General features: G+C 29.6%; 1 protein-coding gene and 1 long non-coding RNA gene across 5 annotated transcripts in view; one reads left to right on the top strand and one right to left on the bottom strand.

Moving 5' to 3' along the window:
• Positions 1-8140, top strand: part of LOC129976479 (uncharacterized) — a 45770-nt gene extending 37630 nt beyond the window's left edge. Inside the window, exon 5 of the long non-coding RNA XR_008785145.1 lies at positions 7921-8140. This is a non-coding gene — a long non-coding RNA (uncharacterized LOC129976479). The remainder of the gene's footprint in view (positions 1-7920) is intronic.
• LOC129976476 (organic cation transporter protein-like) overlaps positions 5594-22205 on the bottom strand; it is a 96782-nt gene continuing 80170 nt past the window's right edge. For all 4 annotated transcript variants that reach the window (XM_056090082.1, XM_056090083.1, XM_056090084.1 and 1 more), the window contains 7 exons: positions 21417-21585; positions 18793-18940; positions 16520-16608; positions 12849-13063; positions 9664-9845; positions 7895-8034; positions 5594-5722 (listed from right to left, as the gene is read on the bottom strand). In XM_056090082.1, coding sequence (XP_055946057.1) covers positions 5632-5722; positions 7895-8034; positions 9664-9845; positions 12849-13063; positions 16520-16608; positions 18793-18940; positions 21417-21585 — 1034 coding nt within the window. In that variant the 3' untranslated portion in view covers positions 5594-5631. The remainder of the gene's footprint in view (positions 5723-7894; positions 8035-9663; positions 9846-12848; positions 13064-16519; positions 16609-18792; positions 18941-21416; positions 21586-22205) is intronic.

Consider the following 22205-nt stretch of genomic DNA (forward strand, 5'->3'; position numbering starts at 1 on the left):
GCCCCCGTTGGGGACTACAACAAAGATTCAGAAGGACCCTTTATCAAACAGTCACCGAAAGGATGCTCCTGCATGGTGTAAGTGCGTGGTCACTCTCATCCTCTCCAAGATTGGAAAGAAAACTAGCATCTATTCAGAGGATCTTCCTCCTATATATCAATGGATCATATCGCACAACACCAACTGCAGCTTTGCAAGTGATTACAGGCATCATGCCACTACACCTGAAGGCCCAACAAGAAGCCCTTTTCCTCAATATCACTTGCTTAGAGAAAGAAATAGAATTTGAAGGTGTAACATATTAACCAAGAGTATTTGAAGAAAAAGTTAAGAAAATTACTATCCACCCCTCATTGTTTGAGATAGAAAAACTAATTTCAACAATAGAGCCTTTTGAAGTGGATAATAGTCTAACATTCTACACAGATGGGTCCAAAACAAAGCTGGTAACAAGTTGCTCATATTGCGCATTCGAAAATGGCATGAAAGTCCTCGAATGGAAAGGGAAAATACAGGAATTCCACACTGTGTTTCAAGCCGAATTACTTGGGCTGAAAAGGACTATTATACGAGCAAGTGAAAAAAAACGAGACGATTAAAATCTGGACAGACGGTCTTTCAAGTTTGCTAGCAGTACAATATCCCCACTCTCCTCATCAACTTGTCCGAGACATCCAGTCCCTACTCCATCAAAACCCAAATATTCTCTTAAGATGGATCAAAGCACATTCTGGTTATCGGGGTAAAGAAGAAGCTGATATTCTAGCAAAAGCAGATATCGAAGGTATTCCGTTGGAATATCCAAAATCCCGGTGTCATCTTAAACAGCATCTTCAGAAAATATTTATAAGAAAATGGCAAAATCTTTGGGATAATGGAAATACTGGTCGCTCTGTTTATAAAGTCATCAAAGCCGTAAAATGGCAACCACTCTCCTGGACTCGTGAAGAAATCCTGTCTGTAACAGGACATGGTCCATTCCCTTTATTTCTTCACCGTTTCCATTGATCAGAAGATTACTATTGCTCTTGTGGAGAAGTCGGCGATCCCATCCATTTTGCGACATCTTGCCCTTTTACTCTTTCATGACACCTCCGAAAACCCTCATAGTCGCTAGAAAGTCTTTGGTACAAAAGAGTCCTTAATAATTCATCTTCCAAATCTAATTCATCTTCCAGAAGAATCATAAATTGATGCACGATAGGGGTTTCCAAGAATGTCATAATCGTGCAATTTATTTCGTACCTCATCGTTGAAAGGATTTTTCGAAATGTATAAATGTGGTCTTTAAAAACCATGAAAATAGAAATATCTGAATCAAAGACATTTTATATAAGCTTCGCTGTAATTTATTTTAGTTGAAACATAAAATTATTATGCAATCATTATTACGTTGCTCGAATGATTTGAGTTATATATTTATTAAGTATTGTGTGAAATAGTAATATGTGTATTTATTTAGGGTTCTTGTGTATTTCACAATGAAAGCAACAATATAAAACATAAGTTATTTCGATTTGTTCAAAATTTTAATGACAATCACAACTCGCGTCACATTCTTTTATTTCTTAAGCTAACCTTTCAATTTATTTCCATGCAACTTGAATTTAGCGATTTCTGAGGCCCTCTAGACGGAATTTGGAATATGGACTACAAATTTTATTTTGACAAAAGAAGATGCTTTTGATTAAATTTCAGTAATTTAATCAAAAAAAAATTTATTTTTTAAAATTTGATTAAATTCATTGAGTGATTTAAGCTCTTTCACTATACTAAAAATTGGGAACCATTCTAGAGTTTTAAAGAAATTTTGAATAATCCAACTGAAATTCTTTAGGAGTTTTAATGCGACTGTTTTGTGTCTTTTATTAAAAAAATTAATTTATAACTACTTTTATGGCAGAGCTTTCGGATGTTATACACTTTTAATATATCATGGCTTTTTTCAAATATAAATTATAATAATAAAAGATTTAAATTGACCAAATTTCACCGACTGTTCTGATGATACTTCATCTTTTGTACACCTCCCGTCTTGTAAAAGTACTTGAACTATTGATTGTTCAATCGGATGCCTATCGTTTAACCCTTTAAAGGGCCATTTTTTTCTAGTCATATTATGTTAAAATATTTTTAGGCTTAAAATTAGAATAATAAGAGATATTCATTTAGCTTATTAGATAAATTTAATTTAATTAATTAATTTGGTTAATTAATACTTAAGTAACAAATCAAGACACATCATTTTGTCTGAGATAAAGAACTGAAGCATCTAAGTTTCTGTCTTTCTAAAAAAAATTGTCAGAACTAATGCCAACCTACATAAATTCATACAAAGATTGATAAATTTGGTGGGAAGAATACTTCCCATGGCCTTAGAAAGGGTTAACAATTCATTGTAAATTCGAAGAATTTTTTGAAAAAATTTCATTGAGCTTAATGTGATCAATACCGACACAAGCTTCATTTCAAGATTTTAATGCGTTACGTTATACCTTACGAATAATATTAACTATTTGTAATAATTCTTTACTTTGGACTTCTTAAATTTCTCATAATTTAAGTGATGATGAATAACAGGATTGTGTGACACATCTTTAAATGCCTTTTATGAATATGTGAAACTACAAATGCCAGTATAATGTCAAAATATATTGGTAGGTGTCAAAATTTGTGATAAAATATTAAATGGCCTGAAATGGTAGTTCTTTAGAAGAAAGAAGGAATACATGTCGAATAGTGGCGAATAATCCGAAAGAAACACTGTCGAGTGCATTTTGTCCTTCTAAAAGGTCAAATTATGTCTATAACTATATTCGAGATGAAAATATAATGCAATAAAAAACGGTTCACTGATGTTTTGATATTTTTCGATTGGTATAAATTTTTCTAAGAACTATTTCAAGCCAACGGTTTTTCATAAATTTTTTCACGTTACGGATCATTTAAGAATATTTGTCTACTGAAGTTAACAGCTTTTTATATACTTTTTCGTGGTTTCTAAATATTTTTTGACCAAAATAACACAAAAATCGGTTTCAGATTTTTTTATCACTGGTGTTGTGTCTTTTTATATTGGAAATTTACTGCCTAAAGAATTTTAAAGGACTAGTGTGGCTGAAATTCTATAAAAGGATTCGTCAAATATTTAGATTTCTTAGCAATAAAAGAAAGGCAATATAAAATTAAAATACTCAGTAAGCCAGTTAGCAATTACTTTAAAGTTCATTATAATTTCAAAATTTTAGGGCCATAGAGAACTGGATACACGATTCTCTGAGTTAATAAATATTTTTAACAGGTATGTCATTTTGTATCAAAATGAATGCAATTACTTTCATGCTCATGAACATGCTAATGCTTATATATTGCTTGATATTTTCAGCTAAAGTGTAGCATACATAAAATTTCATTATTTTGTAATTTTTTAAATATGTAATGTATGTGTCTTGGTTTATTTGCAATTTAATGGACCCGAAATCCTGCATCCATATAATTGAAGACAACAATAAAAACTTTTTAAGCAAAATATTTATTTAATAGAAATGCAATAATGAGCAATTTTCATAAAATTCTTCATATAGAAATCAACTCTAATAATAAAATTATACATACATATTATATATATATAATTTCTCAGCATTTTATCAACATAAGCTAAATATGAAATCCTATACAAACAACCAGTTCCAAAAAATATTTTTGATGTAGTGAGTAAAAAATATCGAGTGGCAAAAATCTAAGAAAGTAACTAATTTGCAATATGATTTTAACAACTTTATACAATTCTCATAGTTATGAGATTTATCCAATCTTAAGAAAAATAGTTATGTTTTGTATATTACAGCTAAATATTTTAAATTAAAGTATACATTTTATTACAATAACTTTGTTTCATATTTTATTTAAAATATTTCCTTGAAGAGGCAAAGCTATCAAACCAAAAAAACTGTTTATTACCATTTGTTTGTTGGTAAAAAATAGCTGTTATATATACTTCCAATATTAATACAAAACTAATACATCTGATCACACAGTTTCAATTTTAACAATATTGAGTTCTTTTCAGGAACTCGGAATGAGATAATTTTCTCATAAAAAAAGGACGTATTTTTATTTAAGTATAGAAAATTCCTTGTAAGTTATTTCAATAATTAAAAGTTTTGTAAAGTATTCTTATGATCATATAAAACATTGATGGGTATTCACTTTAAAATTGTTAAAGAATATTTTACAAACGTTCACTTTTAAATCCATCGTTTATCTAAAATTTTAAGGCTCATTATATTACTAGGAAATATTTTCTATCCTAAATGTGTATTAATTTATTACTTTTAAAATAATTCTGACATATGAAGAAGAAAAGTTGCAAATGCCTCACTTAATATCGTATCTTTTTTTCGGATGTGAAGAACTTTTTCATTGTACTTTTAACTTGCAAAAGAATTCTAAATTATGAAATGATGGAACATCAGAAAACACATCGAAACATTCAAAGAAACTACAAATTATTTATAAATATTTGTAAGTAATTCAGATTTTCTTTGCTCATAATGGAGTAATTTATAATCATGGGAAAATATAAGAGATTCCGTTTGAACCTTTTAAGGTAAATGAGTATTGTTACACATTAAAATTATGATTATTTGTTGCATCTAACAATTTCAATTTTTAATATATTTAAAGCTATGTATTCAATGCTTAAATGGCCTGACTAGAAAATAAACTTTTCTTTAGAAACTTGTATTATATTTGATTCATATTATTGTTACTGATTAATTGGTGAATGTATATCTTGAGCAATTAGAAATGGAAGGATTATGGTTATATAAATTATCACAAAACAAAAGGATATTAAGTTTCGTGTCTTACAAAAGTAATTACTGTGAAGGTTGCGCCACGGAATCACACTTAGCACTTACAAAAATTCTCTTAAAGTAACATCCTGCATGGTAAAAATACAGATAGCTATGTAATTTTTAAAACAATGCACGAAATTCGAAGCATTAAAATACAACTAAAAACTCGATACTCACTAAATTCCATGATTTCATATAACACTGATTTAAAATTCACAAAAAATAACAATATTAAATATTTATTTTGCATGTTTAAAAGCTTATAAAATGTATATTGAGTATCAAAAAGCACACGATATGATCTTCCATATTGCTTACTGAACAACAAATGTAGCCAACTTACTCATACATGTTGTTTGAATAGAAAAAACACTCATCCAACGTAATTACAGCATAAAAGTAAAATCTTGCATAAGTTACAACAGTTTTCCCATTAGCAAATTCTTCCATCAAATCAATCAGTTTATCTGGACAACTGCATAGCATATCTTTTGATTAACCGAAGACAATGTGACAAAACATGAAGTGAACGATGAGTGTTCATGAGCAATAAATCAGACGGATAAATATATCTAGCAGAAACTCCATTAGAAAACTTCGCAATAAATGTAAACAGAAACAAATCCTTGTAAAGAGAGCGTGTCCTTTATTCAACCAATCTCCTTACTTGTGTGCGTTCTTCTCACTTTCGCCTTTTTTTTGTCACCAAAGATGTATAAATGGTTCCATCTTGGTTCCTTTTCTTTACTTTGTTTTATTTTATAATTTAAGACTAGTCGGAACTTTTCGTGTCTCTCTCTCCCATTTCGATACCATTGCTAACGCCGTTGTGCTTTTCGCCCTTTGAAAGGATATCAAGCTTCCTACAAAGAGAATTCAGAGGGTAAAATTAAAAAACATTTTAAAAAAGATAAAAAGAACTGTACTTTGGGATAAAAGGGGACAGCAATAAAATGCATTTCTGAGGCAATATACGATAGTTTTTCACCATTTCAATTATATTTGAAAACGATAAATCCATTACTATGACCAGAAATCGAAATGCTTGTTTTCAGTGACCTCTTAGTCTCTGGGGTTATTAGAAAGCACTGGGTAATTGCAAACTTTCGTGTAACAAAGATTAGTTAAAACATTAATTTAGGAGAAAAAGCATAACCTATTGAACTCTGAAGAGCATAATTAAATACAAGAAATATGGATGTATTCTCTATTATCATACAATCATCTTAAATTGGAAAATTTCGCCAAATTTGTTTCCTACTGCTCCTAATGATTCTTATTAAAAATAGTGTAGTGGTAAATTGCAATCAATTGTCAGGCCGAAATCTATAAATATTTATAATTATGTCATGAATTTTCATTATTTTGATATTATCTAGAGATAAAATTTAAAAGCATGCGATGAAAAGGATTTTTCTTTGCTATCTTTTTATGATGAATGTGATTAAACTTGTAGTTGTTTCTAATGGCACTTGTTATAGACAAGCCCACTGACGTTCGAAGTCAGTGATCTTAAGCCAAGGGTGCGTCTCTTGTTTTTTTCGGTAGCGCCAACTGGGACCAAGAGTACGACTTAGCTACTCACACGTCACAACTCTTTTTACGGGGCGGAGTTCATTCATTCATCCACTGATCGTAATTTAGACCTGAATCAGAGAACAATCACCCCTGATCCAGTACCCCCAGTGGTATTACTCTCGACATGGAGGACTTTGTGACCACAACAGATTTATACATGCGCCAGCCACCACACACACGGAGAGTCTTCGGCCGGCGGGGTTCGAACTCGCAACCCAGAGGACGCGAATCCAACACCTTACCAACCAGGCTATTTACGGCCCAAAATTTTAACATATCTAAAAGCTTTTATTTAGTTCATGTCATTTCTTAAAACGGAAAACATGATGCAACTGTGTCTTGCTGAATAAGCATCTCAAATAACGAGCAATTCGCATAATGGGCAAAATAAAATGTAAAAAAAAATTATTCTCTTAACTATGTTTCGCAAAAGAAGTGACGTGAAGACGCATGCAGGATTGGCTACATCTCGGGTACGATTCTGTGTCAAGTGCTTATATGAAGACAATCTTTATTTTTGTATGGAAGAAGCTGGGTAGCATTGTCAAATGCGATTCCAAGGGGCAAATGCCTGTGAAGCCTTCATTAACGAGATTATGCCTTTGGCCAATATTATGGGGCCAAAGGTAAATAGAAATGACATTGATGAGCTGGGGAAAGAACGTTATTAGAACTACCGACGAACTTATGGTGCTGCGTGAAGAAGAAGAGGAAATACGACAGTAGGGAACGAATGAACAGAACAACAACCTTCCAATGAAATTCCGTAGAAATTCACCAACAATTTCTAGGTAGAATATTTTGAGGGTCATTATGCTTCATCTTTCTCTGTTTTAACTCCTTTTTTGCGTACAAGAGTAATTAAAAACGCACAATGATCTAATTTTAAAAATTGGATTGCTGTTCATTTTTCAGAAGGCGCATGTTTCCATACCTTGAAATGAGAATTCGAAAATAGTTGGTGTTCAATCCCTCATTCCGATTTTAAAATTATTTTCAAATGTGCTTTTGTGCACGTGTTTTTGTTTGCCAAAATAATAACTGGGTAATCAATTCTAAAGTGATTGAAATTAATGATGTGTTTTTCAAATTTACGAACAGTTAAAAATATCACTTTGGAAAAAAACTTTTTATATACAAGGGCGTTTACATTAACCTTCAGGCCGAAACATCCTAATTGAAATTATTGATTAAGATAACAAAAAAAAAATCACTGAAAGCATGAAATACGAGTTAAAAAGAAAAGATCTTATAAAAGTAATTTCTGTGTAAAATTGATAAAATACATCTGTTTATTAAGTAATGACGTTTGCTGTTCAGATAAAGTATTTATTAGATCTTAAATTTTCTTTCTCTTACTTGCGATTTATTTTACAATCAACATTTATTTTTAAACTTGAATTCAAAAAAAATTTTAACTTTTATTTTCAGTGTAGTTTATGTGTATCAAAACGTACTTCGCAAATGTCTCCCCTTCTTCTAGGGTATCAGGAAGTCTCTTCCCTAATGTTTCAGGAAGCAGAAGCATCAAGAGTCCACTGATAACAGACAAGCATCCTGGAACTGCCATAGGTACCGAATGATGAGTGACATCTGCCTGTGTAAATGAAACAAAGTTTCAAAAATCACAAAAAGAATGGAGGATCTCATTTCACAATGCAATTAAAATGCTATAATGAGTTACTAAAAAGACTTCACTAGTTTTTCACGTTGAAATGCGTTTTTCTTGCCGAGGATCATATTTATTTATTTATTGTGGCTAATTACGTTCTCCTAACTATCAAAAGATGCGATGAAAATCCGATTCTTTCACTACACTTGCTTGAAAAAACAGCAACAAAGAGCTTTGACATTACGTACTAACGATTTTTAAAGCAACTCGAGAAAACAGAGAGCCGAATAAAATCTCACATATTTGAATTTCATAAAACCTTCAAATTTAATGGTTCTCCTAAATCTAAAATTTTAAAACTCAAACAATACAATTTTTAAGAAAGTGATAATTAAGAGATTTAAAATGTATTTTAGTACACATTTGCTTCCTAACAAAACAAAGGAAGTTATTAAAATTGAATATTTCGAGTCTCTTTACTGATCAAAAGAAGCTCAAAAACATTAATAATTCATCCAATTAGATCTATATTTTTGAACTTCAATTTTTGGAAATCGGGAATTAAATAAAACAAATTCCTTCGTAAAATGATTGCAAAACAAATTTATATAAAAGTGAGATTAAGCAGAAAATCATTGATTAAAACTTGTACCTCGTATAATTAATATAATTACTATTTCGCATCGATTCTTTGTGTGACCTTTAAACAATTTTTACTCAGAAATTTAATAGTTCATGAACTATCGACTATAAAAATTATCCGCTTATTTTAATTCTTCATGAGATTCTACTGTTATTTAATCACATTTACAAACTTCAATAAAGTATTTTCAATTATTTTTGTAACAACTTGTCCATCTTGCTACGAACTGCATCTAATTCCATTCCGTTCACATTGCTTTTTCTAGAAAATTTGATCCAAAAAGAAGAATTATCGTGGCATGGTATAGCTTTTTATTTTGTGTGGGTTTTTTTTTTTTTTGCCTTTCGTATTTTATTTCATTTGTCATTAAAAAAAATTGCGCATAATTAATCATTTCATAGTTATTTGACGTTATAATATTTATACATTATTATTAAGATTATTATGAAAACGTAGTCCAGTTACAAAGAAAGTAATGATTAAAAAATCCAATTCTTATACATAATATTTAGAGCATGCGAAGTCGATCTATAAATAAAAATGTGTAGCTTGCATTTTTTTATCATATAACCCCAGCACATAAAACGACGAGTCTGACACGGGCCTCGAATTATTGAATTTTTAGTTTTTAAGCCTGCAACTAAGCGACAGAATTAAGTATTTAAACATGCAAAAATTATAAACGCTTCAATGTCTCAAATGTTCCTTATATAGTAGTACAAGTATAGTTCAAAATAGTAGCATTACAAAATAGTACAAAAGTAGTATTACAGTACAAAATGTGAAAAGGTGTATTTGGCCTGTTTTTAATTTAGCATTAAACTTCGAAACTTTAATTATGATCAGCTTGAATATAAATTTTAGAAATATACAAAAGCTAATCATTATCGGAACTACCCGATTCCATAAATAATTAAGGTATCATGCAGTTTCAATCATTATCTTTTAATTGCATGAAGAAAGAAGCGTACCACTTGACGTATGAAAGGAGCAACTAATGCACCAATTCTCGCCCACGTGGAACTAGATCCTACTGCTACGTTTCTAACTACTGTAGGAAAGATCTCAGCTGTGTAGATGTAGACAGTGTCAAAAGAAGCAGAGTTGAAAAATTTTCCAGCCATTGAAAAGAAGATGGTCAACCATACCATATCTAAATTTAAAAAAAATCAGAATATCAAAAAAGCATAATGCGTACTTGAAAATTAACAAAACTTAAAGTTTTCTTAGCAGATTTTACTATCTTCCTTTAAAATATGTTTGTTCTCCAATACTAAGGAAATGTCTATAGACAACTCTAACCAAATAGCGCAGATTATATTTTCGTATACAAATTGAACAACTCGTATTGAATCTCTTACAAATAAGAAATTAGATATGAATCGACGATTTGCTTTAAGAAAATTTAAACTAAAAAAAAGTCCCACTCGTTTCTATTTTTATTTAGTTCTTTTAACCTCGTTAAATCTTAAATTAGTTTTTAATTTAACATTCATCTGATTACATTTTTACTTTATACCGGCAGCAGTTTATTGTCTCAGAATAAAAAAAAAAAGTAAACTTCGAAATTTTTTAAAAAGAGTTTTAATTGTTTAAATGAATTATGTTAAAAGAAAATTAAACGTATACACGTATATTAGAGTCCATAACAAAGTGATGTTAGACTAGAAATGCATTAAAAAATTACGAATTGTTTTTTAAAAATATTTTCGAAAAAAATATCATTGAACTGAAATTATCGTCAAATATTTTTCAATGCAAATACTTCACGTTAATAAAATCTCTACATCTATGAATTCTTCAAAATGATTTCATGTAAGGAAGCTTCTAAAAAATTTTTTCCTCGCAACCTTTTTTTCCCTAATGGAGGAATTTGATCTCTCCATTTTTATCAGAATTGGCCTATCTAGCTGCCGAAATTTGGAAAATAAGAACCATTAATAATAAATTAAGAGGAAGACAATCAAAATTGTTTATAAAGACAATATTAATGACCGATTAAAATTAATATTTTAGTATGCAGATTAGTATGACTTTTTTTTTTGCTTGCGATACTGTCTATTTTGAAACTTGAAGTTCATAGAAAGGGATATCGGTAAAACTCACGTGACAAGAAATTTGGTGTATTCTATAAGAAATTCTGGTTTAAGATATTTTATTTATTTTTGTCAGTAAGCAAGACAAAAAGTTTTGCTATCCATAATATTTCAGAGCATGAGTGTTCCGATTGTGAACAACAATATAAAGGTCTAAATAGATATTTAATTCTCCCCCCAAATTGAAACAATGGTAAAAAGTTTATCTTCCTCTGAATAATAAATGTTCCAAAACTAGAGCATTTGATAGTTTGAAGAAATATGCTCTAAAGCACGATTTCTTAGTCTGTGTATCATATTTATCTTAGTATTTCATCCTCTTAGTACTCATCCTAGACATACAGAGCACAAACAGAAATAAAAAATCATTAAGTGAATTAATAAAAAAAATAAAGAGCAATAGGAGATCAAATGTCTTGAGCAAAAATGATATTTTTGGCCCTTCTAGGAAGTTTATTGATTACATGTTTCTAAAATTGAGTGTTCACTATGTGTTACTTTTCTTTTATGTAACATGTAAAAAGTTAACATAATTGCAACTTACTAAAAACCGAGAACTTGCTGTTAACTAGTAAAAATTCTGAAACTAGCCTTTAAAACAATAGCGTTACCATCTCACCACAATCTACCTTTCAGTTTTCAGAACTCACCAAGTCCAATTCATACTCTTATTAAGTAAATTTAAACAAAACATGTTCAATTTTTTTATGCAGTAGTCTAACAAATAGATGGCATCGCATTCATTAAAGTTAATAAATGTTTTTCGGAACAAAATAGAAACAGAATAAATTCCAAGTACTTTCGTGAATTCCGACGCTGTTACTATGAACAGAGGATTTTCTAAACAGCCGGTTTAAGATTTTGTTGTTTCAGCGTGTGCTGGCTAGTAGTGAAAAGTTCTACGACTTTTCACCTAGACTTACTTGGCATTTAAATTGGTCTTGGAATAAGTTCAAAAGAATCATGCACTGCATTAAAAACAGCCATGTGGTAAAGAGCAGAGCCATATGGCAAAGAGCCAGCATCTCGTTCAGTGCGCTTTAACAACTTGAAACAGTTGGCAGCATTCGTTGAATCTGACAAGAAACTCGATGCTGTTTCGTGTTTTGACAGAAGCATTCATTTAGTATGAAATCACGTGAAATGAAAATGAGTTAAGGGTGAATATATATGGATATTCTAAAATTGAGCATATTTGTCACAAACGTATACGTTTCTCGTTGTATTGAAGAATAAAAAAAAATGTCGCAAGAATTAGTTTCTATCAAGAAATTTGAATGTTTTGTCACAAAACCAAAATGCTAAGTTTAAAAATTATGACTTTGTTTGTTCCAGTGTAGCATATTAATAGTTTTTTTCAAAATCGCATTCAATATTATTTTATGAGAATTAGTTTAACTGAAACACTTCGGTTCTTGATGCTATAAAATAGCAACTTAAAAATTTTCAAATTTTGATTTACGGTTGAAATTCAAAAATAATTATGCAACCAACGTAACCACGTATAGTTTTATTAGTCTTCTGAAGAAGAATAATAAAATAAATCATTTTTAACTTTTTATTCAATTTATATTCAATAATTTCAAGATCCCATAATATTTACAGTAATTTTAAAATTACCATTAAATCAAAATGCTTGGTTATAAAATATATTAAAATAGTATAATGTCATCGAGAACTCACAAATTTTCAGAATTTCAAAACTCTGATACAGAAGAAAGAGCATGGCATCTTTACAATCGTGAAACAAATCACGTTAAATAAAAATCTGAAAATTTAAAAATATTCATCATAAAAAAGTAGAATGTCAAAATCTTATGTTTATAAATAATGAAATGTTCAAAAAAAGTAATAAAATAAAATTTTTGCTCTTAAATGCAGTTCTTCTATGCTGAATTTTCCATCGCCGAGCAAATAAATGCAGGATACGAAAGTACACAAAAAGGAGTTGTACTGACTTCATTAGATAGAAGCATTTAACTATTTCATTCATTTTCAGAAATATATTTTTTTTTCTATCAATGATGTGCTTGATGAGAAATGCAGAGAAAATTTCTTACCAGCAGGAACAAAAATCACAGCTAGGAGGCAAAGTCCGGCCAGAACATTTGCAATCAAAAGACCGGTTCGGTGTCCAACATATCTGCAGATAAACATGAAAATAAACCCCGCCGGCAATTCCACGAATCCACATATAAAAAATGTCCAGTAAGGATCCCCTCCTAGGTCATTGGTATTCCAGGAGAGAGCATAATAGATGTAGGAAATAATGAACCTGTTCGAGATAAGGCATTTCCAGACAAAATCAGGGATCTTGTATGATGATGAATTTTATCTTAAAAATTTAAATGAACAAAACTATTTACGAATAAGAACAATTTAAAAATATATCATACATTATACGTTGCATGCATTTCATTGGAGAATATCGCATCAGTTGGATTAGGATCAGCATCGAAGGCGGAAAAGGGATCGATAAAACATTAACCACCACCATTGGGTCTTAAACACAAATTTAAACCTTTGTTGCAAAACCTGAATTTTCACCAACTAAATCAATATATAAGTCAGAGCAATAAGATATGGAATCGTTGCATAACATTTATCTTCTTATTTAGTTTAATTTTTAAATTTGTAACATAATAGTCCAGCGACGTTTGTAACTCAGGGCAGACTTAGAAAATATTCCCGTCCCTTTGCTCTGCATGATTATCGGACGCGCATATCCTTCCTGTTTAGGCTTCAAATAACTCAGACATATGGCGACCACATAATAATTTAATTAGAAATTATGAAAATCATCAATATTTCTCATACACACATTATATACACCGCATAACAAATCAAATCCAAATGGACGTCTTAAGATTATGTTCTTTCACTAAAAATGAATTTTTGGGTTGATTTTTTACCAAATGTGATGCTGACAGTTTTTTTTTTTTATTGCAACCCTTAAAGCCGTTTGTTACAATACTTTGTAGCCATCCAAAATGGCAGCTTATCAGGGAGAATTTAGAAAATCGGTTGATTTTGCCCTGGTTGGTGAAAAACTGAAAAGTTTTTCAGAATAAATGCTTTGCATTAAGAATCATGCACATGAAAAGAAAAAAAAATTATATATGTAAGCAATAAAAGTGCTTTTTTTGTTTAGGAATTTCACTTCGCATTCAAGGTATGAAATGTTATGAATGAAATTGTTTATATTGGATAGTATTACCCTAAAAAATATTAGAGCTTCTATCGTTTTCAAGCGAGGAATTTTACATGAAATAATTTTCCCTTGAATTATTCCTACTTCCAAGATCGAAACTATTCGTCTTTGGTAATGCTTCACATTCATATTTCTTTTATTGTAAGCAGTGTCTGATCATTCCTGACATTGGAATTGTATGAATTTCGATATCCCTGCCATTGTATCAATCTCGTCTGACCATATTAAAAGAAAGAATATATGGACTTATAATAGAGGTTAAATAAAATGAATGTAGGAACTAAATTCAGATGATTTTATTAAAAATCTTTTCAAAAATCCAGAATAATTAATAAAAACATTCGAGATTTCTACCAAAATTCGCTTTTTAAGTAGTAAAAGAATATTTAAACAGGGATTGTAATAATTAGCAGAAATTCTTATGTATTTCGAGCCGAGCGAATAAGCTCAAGTACTCGAAACTAAAATTTATTACTGTTCAGACAAGAACAATACAGACTGCTGGAAATATCCTATGTACTTTTCTTAAGAAGGCTGGAGAAAATATTTTATAAATATGTTGTCACATTCTAACTGAGGACTAACGGTTAGAGCACTACACTACCATGCCCAACGACCCGAGTTCAAATCCAAGTATTACGATTGTTTACATTTATTTAATTCATATGCAAATTTAAAGTAAGTAAATTTGATAAACGTAAATATCCCCTTTGTTGAGTTCTAGAATATTCCTTCAGGTATATAAAAAAGACTATGGCTTAATAAGTCTTCAGTTGTTATGCTGTCCGTGTAGAGTATTACGGCAGAATAAATCCGTTTAGAAATCGCATCTAATTACATGATTCATTTCTACGTGACAATATGAAGAAGCTTATTTTTCTATATAATGCTTAGTACGATATGAAAAACGCACTTTCAAATTATGAATTACTTCAACATTAGATTCACTATGTATTTATTTATAAACGTATATCTAAAATCCATCAAATTTCAAAAAAGAAAAAAAAAATCAAATAATTATATAGTTTATGACGTGAAGAGCAAATGAAGGAAAAATAGAAGAATATATTAATTCCCCAATTGCATAGTTATAACACTGAATGTAGAATCAGTAAAATTTAGGTATTAATTTATTTAATAAGTTTAGTGCATACTTGGAGAAGTTCATTTAATGTAGCATTCCGCATATATTTATTTTTTGTCGCCAGTTGCAGTCGGTCATATTTCATTAGTGAAATAATTGCAGACTAATAAATTAGATTGCAGAAAACGGATTTTACTATTAAATTTACCCAATTTACGTGTACACAATTTGATGTTGATAGTAAATTTTCATAACTTGACGACAACAAAGCAACTCTTAACATGGATATTGGAAGAAAGTGTCGACAACAATTGCCTATGTTTCATTCAATTTACATGAACTATTAACCAGATTTTAGTCAGAGAATTATCATAATGAAATAAGCATGAAGGATTAAAATAAACTTGCAAATTCATCGTAAAAGAAATACAACTGGATGAATAAAAGGACTATTCTATTCTGAAATATTCAGTAAATTCTGAATAAGAGAATACAGCTTTATAGCAATATTCATTCATAATACAAATGCTTCAATTTCTAAGAATTCCACAGATAAGAGAATGCAACAATAGACAAAAACTTCCTTTTTTTCATAAATCATGATGATATTTCAGCCGGAAAACAATCTGCAAAAATACATCACTTGACACGTTGTCTGTTATTTTCTCAAATACTGCAGATTTTAAGCAGAATGAATGGCATTGGAATCGGATATCTGAAAATCGGATTTAACGTAGTGGACATTGACTGCATTGATTTCTTAAATTTCACTACTAAACAGAATAGGAAAAATAGGACGTCCTGTTAACTTGTCAACTACTTTGCCAAACGTATTCATTCTACCGACTTAAACAAACCTCTATTTGTATATTTCGATGTTTAAATCCAAGATGGGTTTAAATTATCTTATTCGTTAAGGGCTCTTAGTTACAACATGATGAAGACTTTTGATGAATTTTTCAATTTCTCACCTACGGGAGGGGAGGAGGGGAAAACGATTATCAAAAGGGAGCGATATTTCCTTCTTGCCCCCTATTGGCGTCACCTTTATTTGGAAATCTTTAACATCGCAAATGTTGAAATAAAATTAGTGATACAATCCAATAAGAAAATTACTTATAATTATGTATTGACAGATCTTAACTGACATAGTATCAGACATAATCGTATATTATAATGCCTTTTATAAAAATTATTTCTCATCGATATTTATACAAAGTTGCTTTAATAGAATTTCGGCTGAAATTATCTAAAACTGGCCACACAAATAAAAGGTTTGGGGCTTCTTCACAGTTTGAGTGAGGTAGTATTTTATTTTTAACAAAGAAATAATGAAGCGTAGAAAGTTCATATTTTTAAATGAGGAAAAGTGAAATTTTGTTGGAATAGTTACCATTAATTTAATGAAGCGATTATAAGACTAAAAAAAAACTTACCAACAGAAATATATATTAATTGTATTTTTTCTCAATGCTGGTGTCCTCAACAAGTCCAATACTGTCTCATCACCTTTCTTTTCATCAATCTTTATCACAGAAAAGTAAACAAAAAAATTACTTATACTATTATGAACGAAAATTTCACTTAAAAAGATTTATCATAATAGAATATGTATCTAGGTTTCATGTTATTTCTATTGCTTGACATTAAAGACATTCTCAAACTAAAAGAAAGGAAATTCTATTTTTCCTCTCCTAAAAAAATATAAAAATAGCAATACATTTTTCATAATTCAAACTCTACAATATAATCATTTTAAAATAAAGATTACTAGATCGAAATTATAAAATTTCAAAACATTACGGAAGAAAGCACACAGTTTTACATCTTGCGCTAAAATTGGTTCAAAAGGTAACCAACAGGAAGCAAGGGTTAACATAAGAGGTTTATGGCTTTACGAAAATCAATATTTATGGAATGACTTAATTGCAAAATAAATAAAATTCATATAATTTATATTTTTGCTACAAACTTTCTATTCCTCCCAAGCTCTCAATCATTACAATCATGTTTTTGATTTGATGAATTGTGCATTACTTATAAAATGCTATTATCAGCAAGAATGCAATTCATGACACGCGATGGAACAATATCGAACTTTAAGACCGAATCAAGACCAATTATTGCTTCATTTAGAAAGAAAATAAATTGACTTCTGCAGGAACGGGCTTAGAGTGAAAAGGAAATCTGTTTCTGTACGGGAATGGATTGCATTTTCAAAAGCAAAGAAGTAATCAAGAAAGGTGAATTTGCAGCGTCCATGCTGTTTCACCTCATAAAATCATAAGGGGGTACAGTATGGACCGCATAATCATCAATTAATTCTGTGTTTAAAATTGCTTTCCAAGGGTTGTTTTACTATGTTTGCAAAATCAGTAATTTTTGCTTTTTTTCCCCCCAAATGGAGCAATCATCGTTACATTTCTTTACAGGAAAAAAGATTCATATCGCTTTTCTTTGATAGACCATCTTATGGAAGAATGTGTGTCATTTTTATTTTTATTGGGGCCATGAATTCAAAATTGTATAATTTGTGTTGAAAAATTCTTAACTAATTAAATTAATTCTCTAGAACTCATCGACTGATATGGTTTTATTGTCAGTTTTATACTTAGATTCTTTAATAAAACAAAAAGCAGAAGTATCGATCACATGATCCATAATTGCATCCAAATGTATGTATGTTAGCACGTTTGCAGCACGTCGTCGTTACATCTTCGGTAACGCAATATTTATGCGCGATGCAGCTATATATGAATGCGTAAGGTATTTTACACTTTTTTCTTTTAAAGATTATTATTATGAGAAAGGCAATTAGGATTCTCAAAGGATGAAAAGTTTTGTGTTATCAGGCATATAAAAAGATATTGAGGTTAAAATAACTATTTTTAAAAAGGTTAAGAGAGGTTCATTTCAATCAATAAATAAAACAGCATCTTCAAGCCATTAAGTTTGCTATTTCCATATAAAAAAAATGGAGATTTAAATTTTCCCTTTAAACAAAAAGGTAATGTTGTGTTTCATTTGATAAACAGCAAGAGGTTTCAATTCTAAGAAAATTTAGAAAATTTTACTATAAAATCATGAACAAAATGCTTTTCAATTTCATCTGGAAAGATGACTTTCCTGATGAAATTGAAAGAAAGAAATTGAAAGTCATCTTTCCATCTGAGAGACTATTGCTTTCAAAATCCTAAGAAAAAAAATTTTTTTTTTCTTTTTCTGATGCGTTTTTTTTTCCGTCAATGAAATTTAAAAGCATAAATTTGGAAAGATATTTAAAAGTATAAGTAAATGTAAAATATGATTGATATTACTTTTCGACAATAAAGTCTGAGCATTTGCAAGTTTGTGTAAATACACATTGTATTGTATTTTGCAAAAAAAGACGTTTGCCTCGCTGTAAAAATTAAAGAACTATGAAAATAAGAGTTATAAGACCATGAAAATTTGGAAAGATAATATTTACATCACTGATGAGTCACAATTTAACACTTTCAAAGCAACCAACGAGATATCTCGTCTTTCAGATATTTCCGATTACAGGTTTCTGTGGGCTAAAATTAGTTTTTAATGCCAGTTTAGATAGGTTGAACTTTCTAATACATATCTGAATCAAACAAATTTTAACTCACAGAAACCTGTAATCTAAAGTATCTGAAAGACGAGATATCTCGTCGTTAGAGTTGAAAGTGTTGATAATAAATACCTGTGGGTGATTGGTGATGAAGTGATGAATAGCAGCCTTGGCCTCTTTCATATCCTTGCCATTTCTCTCAGCTGCATAAAGGAGCACCTTTTCAAGTTCTGAAAACCTTCTTTTGGTTATTAACCAACGCGGCGTCTCGGGAACAATCCTATGAATAAAAAAAACATTTATTGCATCATTTTGACGTAATAATTACACCAATTAAACGGTTCAAACGTAGATATTGTCAAGCTATCCTAGTCGATAAATATATATAACAGAAAAGATATTCAAATAATAAAGACATATAGTGATTAAACATATAAAAAAAATTTCAGTTTGGTTAAATATTTGAATACCTTTAGAAGAAGTGCGATAACGTTAAGTTTAATTAATCGATCTTCTATAAGGAAATGCATTTGAAACAACGCTCTCCGATGGAAAAATGTGAAAGGTTTTTGCTCGATTCTTTCATGAACTAAAGTGTTAGGTTTTAACTACTTCTCACTAAGTATTCAATCCATCAACAGTTAGTTTGAACAGCTTTTAATTAAAACTAATTTCAAGAAAAGCAAATCAATTTGACATTGATAGTAAACAGAATGTGTTAAGAAATTTTTTTAATTCTTTGAATCTATTTTATAAAGCATCTAAAAATATTTTAATACAAATATAAATAATTAGCCTCATTGTATTATAAATCAAATTTATATATCTCAAATTATTGCTAATATATTAAATATTGTAATTATACTGGATAGTTCAAAACAATTTCCTAATTACAAACATCTAAATCCTTCATGAATAAAGGAAGAAAAACATGTATCTAATATTGAAAGGAAATTTAGTTTAGTTGCTTTACGTAATAATTACCCTATAAACCCTTTCCTTTCTTCCTAAGTGGTCAAAACCTGAAACGTCCATGTGGCAATCCATATCATGGAAGACACTGTGAAGCCATTTTCAGCAACAAATGCTCTTTCAATACTCACTTAGATGCCCTGAAATTATTTCTAATATATCCATTGAGATATCTCGTGCATTGTCTTTACTCCTCCTTTGCGTGTAACAATGGAACAATTGAAAATACGAGTGGTGAAAAATATTTTAAATAATAATGAAATGGATTATAACTTGAATATTGTCCTTGGGACCAAGGATACGGCAATTATATATTCAAACAAAATTTAAAACTTCCTTTTGCATTCTGTTCAAATTTATTTTCTATATAGCGTTTTTTTGCAAGAAAATTATAGCCATTTATCATCTTGGCAATTGATTGTAATTGCTTCGTATTATGTACTTTATGAAATTTCATTAGAATTAAATGAAATGCTTGCATGTAATATTAATTCTTTTTACTTATCGTAAGTAATATGTAATATCATTTACGATATAAATTTAAAAATACAAATCTATCAATTAATTCGATTCAATTGTTCCAATTCAAGTATTTAGAATTGTGATTTCTATGAAAATTTTTTTAATTCGAATGATAAATATATTCTATTCGAAATGTATATTTTGGAGCAACAATTTATTTATATATTTAAAACAATAATTAAAACCAGAAGAAACAGTTCACCAGAACTAAATACTGGTCCGATTTCGTCAGTTTTGTTTTTGTGTGAAAAAATCATGGCTCCTATATACATCATCAGTGGTTTCCGCCACTCTTTACCTTTTTGACCTCTTTTAGAGACACCTCAAAAACTATTTCATTACACATTTTAATGGCAAAAAAGAAAACCTTCTCCGAGCCCCCAACTATTGTACCAATTTCACCACTACAGACTCCTGGGCATGTTATCAATAGTCAGTTTTTCCACTACTCTCCATTTTCTATAGATATCAAAAATAGAATTTTAATAACGCTCTTGGCCTCAAAAGTTAGACCAATCTCGCCAACTAAATTATCTCATAATTTTGCAATCATAAATTGTCAGTCATAATCCGCAGCATTTATTATGCAAGTATAATATAAAATACTTTCTTAGGATGCGATAATATGTAGCTTACCAAAATTGGTTGACATGACTATACTAATTTTGTTTACATGGTAGACGAACGATTGATTTCCAAAGGTGTTTAAAACTGCATGAACTGTTAGGAATATTATATAATTTACTAATGAAATTTCTCAACTAATTTTTGCCTGAAAATTAATATTCTGAAAAGGCATGCAAAGAAACAACTCTCGAAAGAAAGATAACAAAGAAATAATTCTAGAAACAATATATATCTTGAAAACGCATACAAAGAAACAATTCTCGGTTCGTCTCTAAATAAGAGCTATAAATATACTTCATAAGTTCCAAGTAAACTAATTTTAATACAAAAATTAAGAATCGCAAGATTTCAGACGTTAAAATACATATATCAGAGTAAGGATTGAAAAATTATAGGAAGGAAGCAAAAATTCAGATCAAAAAGCTATAATCAAGCTTATTAAAAACAACTGAATTTTCCTCTTAACATAATTTAATACTTAAAAATTTCTCTTGGTTAACAATAAATCCTTCATTTCTGAAGAAGTTTCGAGTTGTTCTTTCCTCAATGTAACAATATTTTACTTTTATTAATAAATCTATCTAATATTTTACTCTCATTATCAAGGAAACGTAAAAAAGAACGAAAGATCTTACCAAAAAACGCTCAAGAGAGTCAACCAAGGTAGAGTGAAGACTAACTGTAACCAGAACCAGCTGGGTATAAGCCAGGCTATGTATGGCATCAACATATAGGCAAATACCCAACCATACTTAAATGTGAAACAGTAAATTGAACGGTACTCCACACTAACAATCTCCGCAACTGCAAAATAGTAAATTTTGTAATCACTGAAAATTCAATACTTTTCTGCTTAGAATTTAAAATGTTCGACGAAAAAATAAACGTTTTAAACTGCATATGAGATAACATGCAAAATTCAATTATTTAAATCAAATTTCAAGTTGACATGAGCCAACATGAATCTAAGAAAGCAAGAACTGCGATTATGAAAGTGGTTACTATAATGTGCACATATCGTCTATTCATTTTTAAAAAAACCCATACTGTGAAATCTATAATCAAATGGCGACAACTGAGCCAGTAGTTGCCAACCAGTTTTCTTCCGATATCCTTTGATTAGATTTTTGGTAAAATCCTAGATGGACCCACCTCTTGGCGACTTATTTGAAATCTCGCCAAGTTGACTACTAATGGAATATTTATTATTATTATTATTATTATTATTTTCAATAAAAAAACGATACTTGAAGGCCAGAAATAATAATAAATATAATAAAAAATAAAATAAATAATAAATAAAAAATGAAATAATAAATAATAAAAAAATAAAATAATAAAAAAATAATAAATAATAAAAAAATAAAATAATAAAAAAATAATAAAAAATAAAATAATAAATAAATAAATAAAAATAATATAAA

The sequence above is a fragment of the Argiope bruennichi genome, chromosome 7 (genome assembly GCF_947563725.1).
Source record: "Argiope bruennichi chromosome 7, qqArgBrue1.1, whole genome shotgun sequence".
NCBI lineage: Eukaryota > Metazoa > Arthropoda > Arachnida > Araneae > Araneidae > Argiope > Argiope bruennichi.